We start from the raw sequence: 17446 nt of genomic DNA on the forward strand, positions 1-17446 counted from the left end.
AAGATTGGCGATCCGTTGGATACCGACCGAGTTATAGGCAAAATTTGGTGCAAAAATGAGTCTTATGAAATTTTCATTTTTTTTTAATTTTTTATTTTTTTTACTCTTTTTTTTTGTGTAAAGCATTATTTGAGTGAAAAGAAACTCATTGCAACCAATTGGCATTAAAATAAATCAATTTGAATTTTTTTGCAAAATTTCTCAAAAAAATGGCAAGGGGTACCCCTTATGAAATTTTCGAGTTGAAATTTTTTTGAATTTTTTTTTTCTCATTTTTTATTCTGTTTTTAATTTAAAGCACTATTTGAGCGAAAAGAAACTTATTGCAACCACTTCGCATTAAATTAAATCAATTTAAAAATTTTTGCTAAATTTCCATACTAAGATCTTTTGAGGGCGTACCCTGTCCCATACGCAAGGCCAAAAACATCAGGTCAATCTGGCACATCGTGCCGCTAAAGAAACAAAGGAAGGAACGTGGGTTATTCAACCGGAAAAACACGCATCGAGCCGAAAAATTTTGTCCCAAACAGATTTATTTCAATTTGATTGCTTCTTATGTTCATTTTCCAGATTAGGTTTATGATAATATTAATAATATTTTTTTGTAACTTTCAGAGAACACGAGCTTCCGATAGTTTCCACCATGCTGCGATTGGCGCTAGGAGCGGCGAGAGCAGAAACTGTCAACACTGTCATCAATGCCAAGCCATTTGTCTCCAAGGGACGCGCTGGATGGTTGTTGGCCAAATATTTCTACTGGTTTTCCGATAAATACAACGTTTGGTAAGTCATTAAGTGAAAACTATCCAATCCCAGAGTAAAACCAACGTCTCCTTCATATTGCAGCAGCATGGATTACCAAAATCATGCCAGTGACAACACCGGCGGCGTAGGCGAGAGCAAGTGGTACCGGCGTGAACGATTGCACCAGCTAGCGCCGGAAAAGATCGATCTGAACCAGGATAAAACGATGCAGCATCTGACCTACAGTCATGGCAAAAATCATCAGGCCAATTTGGCACATCGTACCGCGAAACAAGTGAAGGAAGCACCGTGAGTTATACGACCGAAAAAACCACGCATCGAACCGAAAAAGTTCGCCAAAATCGATCGCCCCGGTTATCAGGTGACGAAGCAGCACGATCCGGAGAATGGGCAACAGTCCTTGTCTTCCAAAGCGACTATCCGGAATTTACGGACGGTATTGTACCGCGGCATCGGTTTATGCTCGTTTACGACCACCATCGAAAAGATCGACCACCAGTCAAACACGGTAATTTCATATTTTAATTGATTTATAAGTTTATTTTCCTCGTTATTTTAATGGACTTTATAGATAATAACTAACAATTTAATAATTTGTGATTTTCAGAGAAGACGAGCTTCCGCCAATTTCCACCATGAAACGAATGGCGCTAGCATCGGCGACAGCACGAACTGTCAGTGCTGTCATCAATGTCAAGCCATTTTTCTCCAAGGGACGCGCTGGATGGTTGTTCGCGAAGTGTTTCTACTGTTTTTCCGATAATCACAACGTTTGGTAAGATATTAAGTGAAAACTATCCATTCCTAGAGTAAAACCAACGTCTCCTTCATATTGCAGCAACATACATTATCAAAATCATGCCAGTGACAACACCGCCGGCGTAGGCGAGAGCAAGTGGTACCGGCGTCAACGATTGCACCAGCTAGCGCTGGAAAAGATCGATCTGAACCAGGAAAGAACGAAGCAGCATCTGACCTACAGTCATGACAAAAATCATCAGGCCAATTTGGCACATTGTGCCGCGAAACAAGTGAAGGAAGCACCGTTGGTTATACGACCGAAAAAACCACGCATCGAGCCGAAAAAGGTCGCCAAGATCGATCGCCCCGGTTATCAGGAGACGAAGCAGCACGATCGGGAGAATGGGCAACAGTCCTTGTCTTCCATAGCGACCATCCGGAATTTACGGACGGTATTGTACCGCGGCATCGGTTTATGTTCGTTTACGAACCATCATCGAAAAGATCGACCACCAGTCAAACACGGTAATTTCATATTTTAATTGATTTATAAGTTTATTTTCCTCGTTATTTTAATGGACTTTATATATAATAACTAACAATTAATTAATAATTTGTGATTTTCAGAGAAGACGAGCTTCCGCCAATTTCCACCATGAAACGAATGGCGCTAGCATCGGCGACAGCACGAACTGTCAGTGCTGTCATCAATGTCAAGCCATTTTTCTCCAAGGGACGCGCTGGATGGTTGTTCGCGAAGTGTTTCTGCCGTTTTTCCGATAATCACAACGTTTGGTAAGATATTAAGTGAAAACTATCCATTCCTAGAGTAAAACCAACGTCTCCTTCATATTGCAGCAGCATGGATTACCAAAATCATGCCAGTGACAACACCGGCGGCGTAGGCGAGAGCAAGTGGTACCGGCGTGAACGATTGTGCCAGCTAGCGCCGGAAAAGATCGATCTGAACAAGGATATCTACTAAGATTCAGCGAGGGCATCATCTGTCCCACACGCGGAGTGAAAAGCATCAGGCCAATCTGGCACGTTGTGCCGTGAAAGAAAGGAAGGAAGCACCGTCGTTGATAAAACTGGGAAAGAAACGAATCGATCCGAAAAAGTGTGTTAAGATCGGCACCGCGGCATCGGTTTATTGCCGCTTACGATCTTAACAAGGATATCTACTAAGATCCAACGAGGGCATCATCTGTCCCACACGCGGAGTGAAAGGCATCAGGCCAATCTGGCACGTCGTGCCATGAAAGAAACGAAGGAAGCACCGTCGTTGATATAACTGGGAAAGAAACGAATCGATCCGAAAAAGTGTGTTAAGATCGGCATAGGTTTATTGTCGCTTACGAACAAAATATCGTAACTGGATCATGCCACTGAAAGAAAAACGCAAAACGATTTTTCCTACAGTTTTCCTCACAGTCGCAAGCGACGAAAATTCCACCACCGCCACCGAACGTGCACCGTAGTTGATATTTAATCCGGTACCGCCACCGCCGACAAATGTAAAGCGAGTGCAGATTGATTTACGTACGGATGTGGATGTTAAACTTGTGTATGATCATAATTTACAGTTATAAAATGGTTCTACGTGTGTAAATTTATTTATTGAAATAATTAAAATTTGGATTTTTAATAATTTTTTGATATATTCCGGTCGTCAAAAACGAAAGAAACTAACGAAAAATAAGTTAAAACACCAAGAGAGCATCCCTAAAAGAGGTAACATTAACCGCTGTTCGATTTGCAAGAAACTGAAAAATTCCGAAAACGAACACCAAAAACGCATTTTTACACCAAGAGAGCATCCAATCGAGGAGGAAACATCTAGCTGGTACTGAAAAGCTTCCGCTAACCTCCGCGATGCTATAATGGCGCTAATTAGTTTTTGCGCCACCTGCACTATGGTGGAGAATAGTGAAAGCTGCTAATTAAAAATGCTTTTAGCGCCACTTTGGCAACTGTGGAGACTAGCGGAAGCATTTTACCAGTTCGATGTTACCTCCTCGATTGGATGCTCTCTTGGTGTAAAAATGCGTTTTTGATGTTCGTTTTCGGAATTTTTCAGTTTCTTGCAAATCGAACAGCGGTTAATGTTACCTCTTTGAGGGATGCTCTCTTGGTGTTTTAACTTATTTTTCGTTAGTTTCTTTCGTTTTTGTCGACCGGTATATATCAAAAAATTATTAAAAATCCAGATTTTTATTATTTCAATAAATAAATTTACACACATACGACCACTTGACTATTGTAAATTATGACCATACATCATTTTAACATCCACATCCGGACGTAAATCAATCTGCACTCGTTTTACATTTGTCGGCGGTAGCGGAACCGGATTAAATATTGGCTCAGGGTGCACATTCGGTGGTGGAATTTTCTTCGCTTCCGGCTTTAAGGAAAACTGTAGGAAAAATCGTTTCGTGTTTTTCTTTCAGTGGCACGATCCAGTTACAATCTTTTGTACCTAAGCGGAAATAAACCGATGCCGCGGTGCCGATCTTAACACACTTTTTCGGATCGATTCGTTTCTTTCCCAGTTTTATCAACGACGGTGCTTCCTTCCTTTCTTTCACGGCACAACGTGCCAGATTGGCCTGATGCTTTTCACTCCGCGTGTGGGACAGATGATGCCCTCGCTGAATCTTAGTAGATATCCTTGTTCAGATCGATCTTTTCCGGCGCTAGCTGGTGCAATCGTTCACGCCGGTACCATTTGCTCTCGCCTGCGCCGCCGGTTTTGTCACCGACATGGTTTTGGTAATCCATGCTGCTGCAATATGAAAGAGACGTTGGTTTTACTCTGGGAATGGATAGTTTTCACTTAATATCTTACCAAACGTTGTGATTATCGGAAAAACAGTAGAAACACTTCGCGAACAACCATCCAGCGCGTCCCTTGGAGACAAATGGCTTGACATTGATGACAGCACTGACAGTTCGTGCTGTCGCCGATGCTAGCGCCATTCGCTTCATGGTGGAAATTGGCGGAAGCTCGCGTTCTCTGAAAATCACAAATTATTAATTAATTGTTAGTTATTATCTATAAAATCCATTAAAATAACGAGGAAAATAAATTTATAAATCAATTAAAATATGAAATTACCGTGTTTGACTGGTGGTCGATCTTTTCGATGATGGTTCGTAAACGAACATAAACCGATGCCGCGGTACAATACCGTCCGTAAATTCCGGATGGTCGCTATGGAAGACAAGGACTGTTGCCCATTCTCCGGATCGTGCTGCTTCGTCTCCTGATAACCGGGGCGATCGATCTTGGCGACCTTTTTCGGCTCGATGCGTGGTTTTTTCGGTCGTATAACCAACGGTGCTTCCTTCACTTGTTTCGCGGCACAATGTGCCAAATTGGCCTGATGATTATTGCCATGACTGTGAGTCAGATGCTGCATCGTTTTATCCTGGTTCAGATCGATCTTTTCCAGCGCTAGCTGGTGCAATCGTTCACGCCGGTACCACTTGCTCTCGCCTACGCCGCCGGTGTTGTCACTGGCATGATTTTGGTAATCCATGCTGCTGCAATATGAAGGAGACGTTGGTTTTACTCTGGGAATGGATAGTTTTCACTTAATATCTTACCAAACGTTGTGATTATCGGAAAAACAGTAGAAACACTTCGCGAACAACCATCCAGCGCGTCCCTTGGAGACAAATGGCTTGACATTGATGACAGCACTGACAGTTCGTGCTGTCGCCGATGCTAGCGCCATTCGCTTCATGGTGGAAATTGGCGGAAGCTCGTGTTCTCTGAAAATCACAAATTATTAATTAATTGTTAGTTATTATATATAAAGTCCATTAAAATAACGAGGAAAATAAACTTATAAATCAATTAAAATATGAAATTACCGTGTTTGACTGGTGGTCGATCATCTCGATGATGGTTCGTAAACGAACATAAACCGATGCTGCGGTACAATACCGTCCGTAATTTCCGGATAGTCGCTTTGGAAGACAAGGACTGTTGCCCATTCTCCGGATCGTGCTGCTTCGTCACCTGATAACCGGGGCGATCGATCTTGGCGACCTTTTTCGGCTCGATGCGTGGTTTTTTCGGTCGTATAACCAACGGTGCTTCCTTCACTTGTTTCGCGGCACAATGTGCCAAATTGGCCTGATGATTTTTGTCATGACTGTAGGTCAGATGCTGCTTCGTTCTTTCCTGGTTCAGATCGATCTTTTCCAGCGCTAGCTGGTGCAATCGTTCACGCCGGTACCACGTGCTCTCGCCTACGCCGCCGGTGTTGTCACCGGCATGGTTTTGGTAATCCATGCTGCTGCAATATGAAGGAGACGTTGGTTTTACTCTAGGAATGGATAGTTTTCACTTAATATCTTACCAAACGTTGTATTTATCGGAAAACCAGTAGAAATATTTCGCTAACAACCAACCAACGCGTCCCTTGGAGACAAATGGCTTGACATTGATGACAGCACTGACTGTTCGTGCTGTCGCCGATGCTAGCGCCCTTCGTATTATGGTGGAAATTGACGGAAGCTCGTGTTCTTTGAAAGCGACAAAGAATTATTATTAATATTATCATAAATCTAATGTGGTAAATGTACATGTGAATTGGTTGAGATAAGTTTCTTTTCACTCAAATAATTGTTTAAATAAAAAAAGAATAAAAAATAATAAAAAAATTTAAAAAAATCCAAAAATTTGAAAATTTCCTAAGGCTATCTTCTTCTTTTTCTTTTCTGGCCTGCTCACGGTCAAGCACGTCGCGTAGACATGGTCCTCCATCCACGGCTGCATCCGATCTCCGACAGGTTTGACTCCACCTGATCCAGCCAACGAGCTCGCTGTGCTCCTCTCCGCCTCGTGCCGAACGGATCGCTGACGAGCACCTTCCTGGTGGAGCATGAGTCCTGCATCCTCATCACGAGTCCCAGCCATCGTATCCTTCCGGCTTTGACCACCGTCAGGATATCTGCTCCGAAAAACAGTTCAGCTAGTTCGTGGTTCATTCTCCTTCTCCACACGCCATGCTCGCACACACCGCCAAAGATAGTCCTTAGCACCCGCCGTTCGAAAATAGCGAAAATAGCATTGGCATCCTCCGTTAGCAGAGTCCAGGACTCGTACCCGTAGAGGACTACCGGACGTATCAGTGTGCGATATATCGTACATTTCGTGTGTTGATGGAGCCTTCTGGATCGCAGGAGTTTGTGGAGTCCGTAGTAGGCACGATTTCCCTGAACAATGCGCCTTCGGATTTAGCTGCTCATGTTGTTGTCCGAAGTTACGATCGTACCAAGGTAGCAGAACTCCTCGACCACCTCGAGATCGTCGCCGTCAACTGATACTCTGCTCCCTAGTCGGGCTCTATCACGATCAGAGCCTCCGGTAAGCAAGTACTTTGTCTTCGTCGTATTGATCCTCAATCTAATTCTGTCGGCCTTGCGTTTCAGTCGGGTGTACGCTTCGCACACCGCCGCAGATGTCCTTCCGATGATCTCGATGTCATCCGCGAAGCCGAGAAATTGCAGAGAACGGGTGAAAAACGTGTCCCGGATGTCGAAGCCCGCGCTTCGCATGACACCTTTCTTTAATTTTAAGCATTATTTGAGTGAAAAGAAACTCATTACAACCAATTGGCATTAAAATAAATCAATTTAATTTTTTTTGCCAAATTTCTCAAAAAAATGGCAAGGGGTACCCCTTATGAAATTTTCGAGTTGAAACTTTTTTAAAAATTTTTTTCTGATTTTTTATTCTTTTTTAAATTTAAAGCACTATTTAAGTGAAAAGAAACTTATTGCAACAAAATTCGCATTAAAATATACCACATTTTTCAATTTTGCTAAATTACTCAAAAATGAGAAAAATTTTACATTTTCTCAAACAGGGTAAGGAACTTGGTTCCTCGAATAACTTCTGGCACAGACATCTGAAGGCAAGGCCATCCAAGAAGAAAATGTAGCCATTATTGCCATCTATCGACCACAGGTTAAAGATTGGCGATCCGCTGGATATAGATCGAGTTATAGGCAAAACTTGGTACAAAAATGAGGAAAATTTTACATTTTCTCAAACAGGGTAAGGAACTTGGTTCCTCGAATAACTTCTGGCACAGACATCTGAGGGCATGGCCGTCCAAGAAGAAAATGTAGCCATTATTGCCATCTATCGACCACAGGTTAAAGATTGGCGATCCGTTGGATACCGACCGAGTTATAGGCAAAAGTTGGTGCAAAAATGAGTCTTATGAAATTTTCAAATTTTTATATTTTTTTCAATTTTTTCAGATTTTTTTACTCTTTTTTTAATTTTAAGCATTATTTGAGTGAAAAGAAAGTCATTGCAACCAATTGGCATTAAAATAAATCAATTTAAATTGTTTTGCCAAATTTCTCAAAAAAATGGCAAGGGGTACCCCTTATGAAATTTTCGAGTTGAAAATTTTTTAAAATTTTTTATTCTGATTTTTTATTCTTTTTCTAATTTAAAGCACTATTTAAGTGAAAAGAAACTTATCTCAACCAATCCGCATTAAAATAAATCAATTTATAAAATTTTGCTAAATTTACCAAAAAAAAAGCTAAGGCTATAGCCTTAGGAAATTTATAGATCTTTTTTGGGAAATGTCCGCGATATAATTTTTTTTGTCGAAATAACAGCCATTCTTCTATTTTAAAAATAGTATTTACATTCACAATAATTATATACAACACGTACGTACTTTCAAAAATAAAAAGGCACACAGCCGACGGAGATTTTAACGCATGGAAAGAATGGAAACTTTGCTTTGTAAGCTTTTAAAACTTTTAAAGATCTTTTCAAAAATTTCCCTATTTCTCAGTAGATCAATGCAATCCAATATATTTTCAAATTAATGTACTGATAAAATTTAGTTTCTTAAAACATAAGAGAAATATTATTAAATTGTGAATTCACAACACATCACTAAAAGCGATGGGTAATTTATTAAATTATTCACACTTGTTTAGCAATACTTAGCTGAACAAAAAATCTTCATTCATTACAATAATTTTGAAAAAACATTGGTTTTATCAAATGTCACACGAATTGGCCACATTCGCACCAAAAAAAAGCTCACCCTTTGAATGAATGGGGACGTTGAAACCGGGACAAATTGGAGTTGGGAGTTGCAAGGTGGTGGGGAAACTATCATCGTTCAAACAGTCGTACTTTGTTGATCGCGAACGATCGGGCAAATTTATGCGTATCAAGGCTTTCTGTGATCGCTCTTAGTAATCGCTGATCGATGGAACTGGCACAACGCACCGTTTGTTTGCAAACAAATCATTATCGTCATTCCACTTCTTGCAAGACAAACCAAACCAGACGAAATGAAACGTTGTAGAAGGTGATGTCTCGAGTGCTTTGCTACGGACCAGTCGAATTCGTACCCTTCGCGGTATTCGAGCGTGCGCGTGTGCGTGAGTGTTGTTGAAACGTGGTTGGCCTTGAGTTGACGCGACGTGCAGTGAGCGCGCGCAATCGTTTTTGTACCGCGCGTTGTCAAAGCTTTCGCGTCATTCAATGCGATCGTACTTTTGTGATTGTTGTGATATTGTCCAGTGAACAATTAAATGTGTGCTTTAATTCTTTTTCTACAATGAAAACAATTGGTTAAAGATGAACTTACAAGCCGTCGTTACAAGGCGCATCTGAACGGCGCAACAAGCATTCTGCTGAAGAAACCACAAACTTCTGGCTAACTTTGTGCAGCGAATTTGATGATAAGATAAGAAAGATTGTTGAGCTGCTATGGGAATATGGAGAGAGAGAAAAAACTCCTGTTACTTATAAGCCGACGGGGGACCGACGCAGGAACAAATGGCAAGGTGGCACCTAGTGATATGAGGAGGTGCACGCGTTATCTACGGTGATACGATGTTACGATCGAACTTGGTGCCGCAGCGTAAAATACGACATTATTCCCAACGGCCTAACGCTGGCCACACGCTGTAAGTAGTGTAACACCTGTGCTCCAGTTTTCGCCAAACGATTGCCGACGTCCTAAATGTGAGCGTGCGGTTCTGCCAAGATAAAAGTGAAAACTCAACGTGCCAAAACCTGTGGTGAGTTTGAAGTTGCCCAAAAACAACGGTTTTCCGGTGATGATTCGTACACCGAAAGTGTGACACACAGCGCTAATTTTCATGGCGATTTTCACCCATCCGTGTCTGTAGTTATCTTGTTTTTGGGGCGTGCCGTGTATGTTGCATCTCTATCAGTGATAACGTGGTGCCGAACCAGTGAAAATGATGCTCTTCGGGGGACAGAAATGTTTTTCCCGTTCAATGGCGATGCTTGCTACGGCCGCATTACTACAAGCGCTCACTTCCGGCATCGTGTATGCAGATGATGCCACTAACGAGGTAAGTATAGAGGAGATAGACACAGAGATCTTTTAGTAACTTTCAGTAACGTTCTATAACGGATCACCGTTCAAAAAAAGGGATGAGAATATTTGCCACAACTTCGAATAAGGTAAAGTCGCCTATCGTAAAGCAAATTAGCCTAGTTTAGCTAATATTGATACGGCGCAAAAATCGATATCTCGCCTCGTGTATGTATACACTACCTCCAAAGGTAGTCATTTTTCACAAACACACTAGTTGTTTAAACGCTTTCTGCCTCGTTTTTTTGAAAATTTACTGCTTAATACAGGTACAGGTAGCCGCCTTAGTTCTTATCGGATCTACAAACACTTTTGAACTGCTGATGAAACCGCTTATCGGCAAGATAACGAAATTGACGGGCAGATTTCGATTTTCAGGGCTTATGGGAGCTTACGATCGGGGAAGGGTAAAAATTGAAGAAAAAAAAGTGCAATAAGAAACGCTTAACTGATTCATCATTCCTGTTTGAAGAAATGGACATACGAAGATCGTTTCTTGCCGAAAGACTTCTTTCGCTGTTTTGACTCATTTTGAAGCAAGTTTTTTTTTTGTGTTGAATTTTTAGTCCATTTCCAGTAGTATGTGTATGTACATTGTTGTTCCCAGATATACATTTGACACACGGTATGGCTAATAATTGATGAGGTTAAATATAGACATTTTTATGCGTAGCATTAGCGTAATTGTGGCGTAATTACAGTAATGATTATTTCTTGATAATTTCAGTGAGTGATTCAATGATTCAAGATAGATGATTCATTCACTAGGGGTGCTCATGTACAGGTACTCAAGTTTACAGTAGGTTGATACTGAATTTATAATCTGATTTGAGCAATGTGTAACAATTCTGGAGAATAGGTCCAATACGATCATTTCCTCTTCCGTAGTTACGTCATTTTCTTTCCACGCTAGATTGCAATTTGCTGTAGTGGTTTAGTACTTTTGGCTTCAGTGGACAATATGAGAAGTTTCCTAATTAAAACAAGTAACTTAAAGTCTTAGGGAGAACAAAGGTCTGTGGTGGCTTAATCTGACTTTCCCGCGATTTCGATTCGACGGATGTGCTATCATTTTATCGACCGGTTTACAGCTCTAGCATCGATGTTAAGTATCGCACGGATATTAGCAAGGCATTTTTGATAACTTATCGTCTACTTCTAATACCGAACCAAGTTCCTGCATTTTGCTCAAAAGGTCCGTGTGGAGCGAAGGTCTCCCAGGAGATGAAACGTCGCTTATTGACTATTTTTATTAAAGGCTCGAGAGCCAGAGCACTATAACATCTCGAACGACTTGATTGTAAATATGATTGCGAATAGTCAGCATGCCACAAGTTCTTTTAATAAGAAATTTTCTACGACATTATAATGTGATACGTCGATTTCTAACGTCTTTTTTCGCGCTTTCTCTCTTTCTCTCTCTCTACTGGTACAGACAACAACAGTTGCAAGCATTACGACCACTACCGAAACCACCACCATAGCGACGACTCCCATCCCTCAACCATCCAAACTCTGTGACAGCTGCAACTGCAATAAAGATGCCGCCCTTTTCGATTGTAGTAGCAAAAACATTGGTCCAAAATCCTACTCCCTAGAGGAGTGGGAATCGTTAAACACCGGTGGATTGAACGTCAAATCGGTGCTGCTTGTATCGAGCGGTCTGAAGGAGGTGACCCGATTTCCGCCGATGAACATTACCATTTTAGATTTGAGCCACAACGAGATAGCGACAATTGAAAAGCCATGCTTTAAAAACCTAACATCGCTACAGGTCCTCGATCTGTCACACAATCGGCTCCAAACGGCAGCCCTTACGCCGGAAATCTTTGTTGGACATTTTTCCCCCACCGAATATGAACCGCTGAAGCAGCTCCGCGTTCTGCGTCTCGGTGCGAACGAGCTGCACTCACTGAATCAGGATTTGTTCGAACATTTGCCAGCCCTGGAAGAGCTCAGCCTGGAGCTAAATCCATTCAAGGTGATCGATCAGCAGTCGGAAATTGCCATCGCCAGCATCGATCGGCTTGTCAGTCTCGATCTAAGCTATATGGAGCTGGAAGAGATACCGAAGTATCTGTTCCACACACCCACAGGTCTGCAGTATCTCAACCTGACCGGGAATCTGTTTCCAGCAATTCCGCCAGCGTTGTCGTACGCCAAAGGCCTTCGATGGCTTAGCTTAGACGAGAATCCGATCGACTCGATCGTAGTGGGCAGGTAAGATTTTGCCAATGGAAGCTTTACATCAGAATCATCGTGATAACACCGATTTACCGATCATGTTTCAGCGAGTTCCCGCCCTTGAAGAAGCTTACGTTCCTCAGCCTATCCTACATGACGCAACTAAGGGTGATTGGTCGAGGTGCTTTCAGCGGGCTAGAATCGTTGCAGGAGATACATATAACGAACAATCCACACCTGGGCTATCTTCACGGACATGCATTCGTGCGTAATGACACTGACAACCCGGAACAGTTGGATTGGCCACCGATCAAACGGTTTTACCTGCACAACAATAACATATCTTACCTGGACGCACAGCTACTGGTGCAGTGGGACACCATGGAGGTGATCGACATTCGTGTTAATCCGTGGGCTTGCGATTGTTCTAACCGGTGGGTACTGCTCTCACTGCTCCCCATCATCGAACGAACAACGCCAGCGATCCTCAATAATATAGAGTGAGTTTACTGCTTCGTTCGAGTAGAACAGCGTTAAGCTTCCTTCATCTCCATCACATATCTCTTGATGTACGCTTAATCTCTGCTCCTCCACAGCTGCAACAGTCCACCACAGATGGCAGGTTTGTCCATGGTCGATCTGTCGCACAAAAACACACACATGCGATGTTCCGACACGGCCGGTAACAATCCGTCCAATGACGGTTCCCTGCTGATGGGACTGCTGATCGGTGTACTGCTGGCGATTCCATTGACTGCCGCCGTCTGGTGCGTGTACAAACGAGGCTGCTTCGGGTTGTTTGGTCGAGGTAATTCGGCCGCTTATTCACGTGCCTTCTATAGCCGAACTACACTCAACGAGGAGTTTTAGTGCGGATAAAAGGGGAGAGAGGAAAGAGACGGAAAATACCTGCGCCATAACACTTTTTTTTTATTTCGTATCCATGTACTTCCGTATTGTGACTTACCGTACCCGTAATTAAAACACTGCTGCCAGCCACTGTTGTGTTGTGAGCTGCTTGCAGAGCTAGCCGGACTGTTCAGCTCACCGAAGTGAGCAAGTGAGCAAATGCTCTCACCATTTCTGCTTACTCACCACGGTGAGCTGAGTACATGAAGTACTAGTGAGCTCAGTAGCTCATGACAAGACACTAGCCTAGCCGCAGTAAGAAATACTAGAATAGTGTTGATAGTGTATATGAAAATAAGCGTTACTAGCACTAGACACTATGCGAAGATGAGCGTAAGGAAAAACAATTGGATTTGGATAGCATTTCAACTTATCCATACGCTTTTAAGGAATACTTAATTGTAATAGGTGCATTTCTTTTACACATCCACAATAAACAAAATAAATAACCAATGTTTGTATGTTTCTGTTTTTTATCTTCAAATCTTTTCTGCATTACCCCACTTTTGGGGGGGGGGGCGAAGTTGAATTTATTGTACATTTTTTATATTTCGAGAAGCAGTTTTTCTTCTCTGTGTAACAAAAAAACGCCTATCCTACCCTTAACGTTATGTTTTATGTTTTCATCAAATTCTCCATTCATCTTTCTATATACAGTATTAGTTTGCTGCTAATTAACTTAACTACACGAGTTTACCTAAGACTTGCATATAAACGGTTTGCGAGAACGTGTCCGTGTCCCGTTTTGGAAACTGGTACGCTTTTTTTTGTTTCTTTTTTTTTAATTTACCATTTCTATTACATTTTTCCAGCCACGCGACTGTCAGTAAGTATGTGCGTTAGTATCTAGGTGCGTATGTGAATGCTGGAAGTCATTTTAAATGGTATTGTTTTCTTTTTCTTCTTCTACTCTTTCTATGCTTGTTTTCAAACAAACAAACAAAAACGTCGGGTTTGTCTCTAAAAAGATTTCAATCCTGCCTTTACTGAAAGTGGTTGTGTTGTTGTCCATGTGTTTTTACCTAATGCTAGTAATATACTCAATGTACTCCTAGTGCGAGTAATATACTCAATATTTTCTTCCTGATCTTGGTTGTTTTATGTTTCTTCTTTTGTTGCTGCTTCCGCCTTCGCACACGCATACAAATACACGCAAACACTCAGGGTGGGCCCACGGCACAATGTGGGGAGAGACACGGTGTAAAATAAAGAAAAATATATCGTCGAGATACTTATTTTCTAACCGCGCCTGGGCTGCAAAACAACATGGCGGACGAACGATTTTTGGCTTCTCTCAGAAAATAAATTATAAAACTGCCTAACCAACCGTGCGCGCACATTTACATTTACATCCTTTTGGTTTTTCCTGTAGTTTCCAGCATGCCTGCTCCATAAAACGGAAAGACGGAAGGAATTCGGGTTGTTTTGGGGGGGGGGGGGGGGTGTATTAAAAAGGTGGAGAATGAAAATGGTTACCGATGTCGTACACAAAACCGGGTAAGCTTCTTGTTTTCGTGTTTTGGGAAAAGGGGGGGTGGGGGGGGGGGGAGTAGGAGAAGCAAGGAATTGCGACTAATTTTCTCCTTCCATTTTCATCTTGCATTTTCTCCGACATACCCGCACATACGGATACACACACACACATACACACACACTTGCTCATTCACTCTTGCCTAATTTCTGCTACTTTACATAGCTACACTCACTACACATTGTGTTGAAGGAATTAAAAAAAACAAACCCACCTCCAACACACAAGGAAATATAGATCAAAGCTCGTTTTTGAACTCAAGAATGCGGTCTTAAAAATGGCGAAGAAAAGCTTTAACAGCAGTAAAAAAAATGGTAGTACGCGGTGGCACTATTGTTTGTTTAGCTTTGCAGCTAAGGAACTGTGTTTTGTTGATATACTTTCATTCGTTTATGAGATATACATAGGACGCGTCAGCCACATTTCCTAGTTTCTTCTTTTTTGCTTTGTTATTCTTTTGTTTTTCTCCCTACAAAGACTTTTGTTATTCGCTGTGAGTTATTCTATCCTTTCCGTGCAAAAGTTAAAGCAAGTTAAACGGTTCAATAATTCCTTGCCCGTGACTCGGTGACTAAAACTAATACCAGAGAGTTGATTCGTACCATTAGTGTCATGTGAGGCCACTGCAGCCTATGACAACAGACCTCTGTTTACGGCTACCTTTGCTTGTTCTTGATGTCTTCTCTAGATTGGCTTTTTAGCGGTGCTTAGTTCAAGTTAGCTTACTGGTGTATAAATGGTGTATAAATTAACAATGTACTATCCCTTCCCTCCCACCCCCTTCCCCTCCCCTTCCTCTCACCCATAACCTCCTCCTGTGCCCTTCATTCGGACTTCTCGCACGTTACACTTCTAGGTAGAAACTATCATTCGAACCAATTGAATAGCCATCAACTGAACTTATCATGAAGGAACTATAACTTGAAAAATGCATCGTCAACGTGTCAAATTTGTACCATTCGGGGCTGTACCGGGTTTTAGAGAAGCCGCTGGGTGTAACATTCGCTGCAACAACTTATTTTTCATTTCTTCCTTTTGCCTCGAATAGTTCAGTCCAATCAGTTCTCAGGAGCTATGACTCGCTTAGCTATTACTAAACCCATTGCTCTATGCGGTGTATGGGTGTGTATTGTAGCTTCGAACCTTTACAATACACTGCTACGGAGCCTCACAAATTACCACTGTTGACATTGATCTTTTACATTTCAAAAGCTTTACCATCGGCCAGATATATTTACATTCCTTATCGGCCAATCATCATCCGCGTAAGCATCGTTATCTTACCTCTGTGTGTGGGTGTGTGTGTGTTTTCCTTTCGTTTTATAACTTAAACTATAACCTACATATCTTACATATTTAAACCTTACATGCATTACCATCATCCGGAACCGTGCGCCCAATCGGTACACATTACTCTGCTGTCAAATGTTGTGTTTTGTATATAATATTCTTTGATACTTAAGCAATAAATATGCGCTAGCTTTTGTAGTTTGTTATATGAACTTGGCTGTAAGTGTATTTCTTCATGTACGCGAAAGAATCAGGTAATCAAGACTCAATATATCGAATATAACTAAAGATTGTCTATTATAATTGGCGTATGGTGTGTACACTGGTCTGATTGGATTGTGGTAATAATTTTAAACGTGGGGTTGGAGGGAGAGGGTGGGGGAAATTATGTAAATAAAACTATAGACACGTGTTGCCAAAGCTTTTACAACTGGAAGAAAATTGAAACGTTTGTTTGTTTAAAATCTCATTCGTGATCATCCAAAAAATGTTTCATATCCATTTGTCTATTACTTCTACGCAACACGATTAACCACTATAAATAGTTGTGTATATACGTATCAACTAAACATTAGTTCTATCATTCTAAATAGCTGCTCTTTAGTACATTTTGCAACAGATTTCGAAATAGTTTTAAGTGGAACATAAATTCAACCCTTGTTATCTATTGCTTGAGGTAAAACGCAACAAAAAATGAAAGAATGAGAATTTGCAAAAGCCAAAAGTGTATAAAAAAAGAAGGAAAAACGTGTTGCAACTATCGTTCATTGATAGCAAACGCCAATACTCCTTTCTCTCTTTCTCTCTCTCTCTATATATATATTTATATGTATAGCAATGCACTATTCGATCCATTCCATTTGAAATTGATTTCAATTTCAAAAGTACTAGAATTCAAAACATTAATAGGAACCGCGATGTGTGGTATATCAAGGAATCCAAGTTTAACCTGTACGGCGTGCTTCCCGACTGTGTAGGGGAAACAAGGTAACAAGGGAACCAAATAACCATAACTTGTTTTCATACGAAGCCAGAAGGCGCGGTGACAGCGACAGTAAGCATTTTATCGGCTCTTGGCATACGGATTTTGTTTGGTGGTTTGTGTTTTTTTCGACGACGCAACTACTAAACGATTTTGTTTCCATCTTTCTTCTGTTCGCCCGCACATTCAATACCATATGACTTCATCTATTGGTTTAATTTGGCTATGAGACAATTACTTCGCATCGTTATCGTAAATGGCTGCATTCCAGCAGAGTGATGGTGTGATGCTTCCCTTCTACGCTTAAACTATTACAGCTTGATACTTGTGGGGTGAGATGACATCACTGATGAACACAGACATGGAGTTCAAGACAAATCGTGTACCTGTGTAGCACAACCTCCGTAGTAGGCAGTTTTTAGAAAGGCGGACGCAACAGCCCTCTACCATCGGGTCGGGTTTTTCTTTTTTTGGACGCCGTTGCACTATTGTCTAATCCATTGTTAACCGGTGTGTTGTTATACTATTGATATACTATTGTTATACTATGACTATTGTTTTGTAGACCACATGAACACTGTTTAATTATTTCCAAAAAAAATTAAATTAAATTTCAAAAGCTGCCCAAGTAAT

General features: G+C 41.4%; 4 protein-coding genes across 25 annotated transcripts in view; 2 read left to right on the forward strand and 2 right to left on the reverse strand.

The window, feature by feature from the left end:
* Positions 1 to 973: 973 nt before the first annotated feature.
* The window catches only part of LOC125771824 (uncharacterized), a 225059-nt gene continuing 208586 nt past the window's right edge, over positions 974 to 17446 (forward strand). For 5 of the 9 annotated variants that reach the window (XM_049442899.1, XM_049442902.1, XM_049442897.1 and 2 more), the window contains exons 1-3: positions 974 to 1276; positions 1376 to 1543; positions 1607 to 2034. In XM_049442899.1, the coding sequence (XP_049298856.1) occupies positions 1155 to 1276; positions 1376 to 1543; positions 1607 to 2034 (718 nt within the window). In that variant the 5' untranslated portion in view covers positions 974 to 1154. Of the gene's footprint in view, positions 1277 to 1375; positions 1544 to 1606; positions 2035 to 2136; positions 2305 to 2367; positions 2842 to 17446 lie in introns of those variants that run through there. The other 4 variants (XM_049442895.1, XM_049442896.1, XM_049442898.1 and 1 more) reach the window with 4 other exon arrangements.
* The window catches only part of LOC125771829 (splicing factor 3A subunit 2-like), a 227593-nt gene continuing 214352 nt past the window's right edge, over positions 4206 to 17446 (reverse strand). Inside the window, exons 4-7 of one of the 3 annotated variants that reach the window (XM_049442908.1) lie at positions 5883 to 6050; positions 5392 to 5819; positions 5122 to 5289; positions 4206 to 4297 (exon numbers count right to left, since the gene is read on the reverse strand). In XM_049442908.1, coding sequence (XP_049298865.1) covers positions 5258 to 5289; positions 5392 to 5819; positions 5883 to 6050 — 628 coding nt within the window. In that variant the 3' untranslated portion in view covers positions 4206 to 4297; positions 5122 to 5257. Of the gene's footprint in view, positions 4298 to 4360; positions 5059 to 5121; positions 5290 to 5391; positions 5820 to 5882; positions 6051 to 17446 lie in introns of those variants that run through there. The other 2 variants (XM_049442910.1, XM_049442909.1) reach the window with 2 other exon arrangements.
* On the forward strand, positions 8668 to 13463 carry LOC125771801 (leucine-rich repeat neuronal protein 3). Its single transcript, XM_049442865.1, has 5 exons — positions 8668 to 9594; positions 9706 to 9894; positions 11353 to 12137; positions 12209 to 12601; positions 12698 to 13463. Exons 2-5 carry the CDS (start codon positions 9778 to 9780, stop codon positions 12969 to 12971), a joined length of 1569 nt encoding a protein of 522 aa, XP_049298822.1. The 5' UTR covers positions 8668 to 9594; positions 9706 to 9777; the 3' UTR covers positions 12972 to 13463.
* The window catches only part of LOC125771768 (insulin-like receptor), a 28781-nt gene continuing 24800 nt past the window's right edge, over positions 13466 to 17446 (reverse strand). For all 12 annotated transcript variants that reach the window (XM_049442733.1, XM_049442743.1, XM_049442736.1 and 9 more), the window contains one exon: positions 13466 to 17390. The gene's annotated coding sequence lies outside the window, so the exon portion shown is untranslated. The remainder of the gene's footprint in view (positions 17391 to 17446) is intronic.

This window comes from Anopheles funestus, chromosome 3RL (assembly GCF_943734845.2).
Source record: "Anopheles funestus chromosome 3RL, idAnoFuneDA-416_04, whole genome shotgun sequence".
NCBI lineage: Eukaryota > Metazoa > Arthropoda > Insecta > Diptera > Culicidae > Anopheles > Anopheles funestus.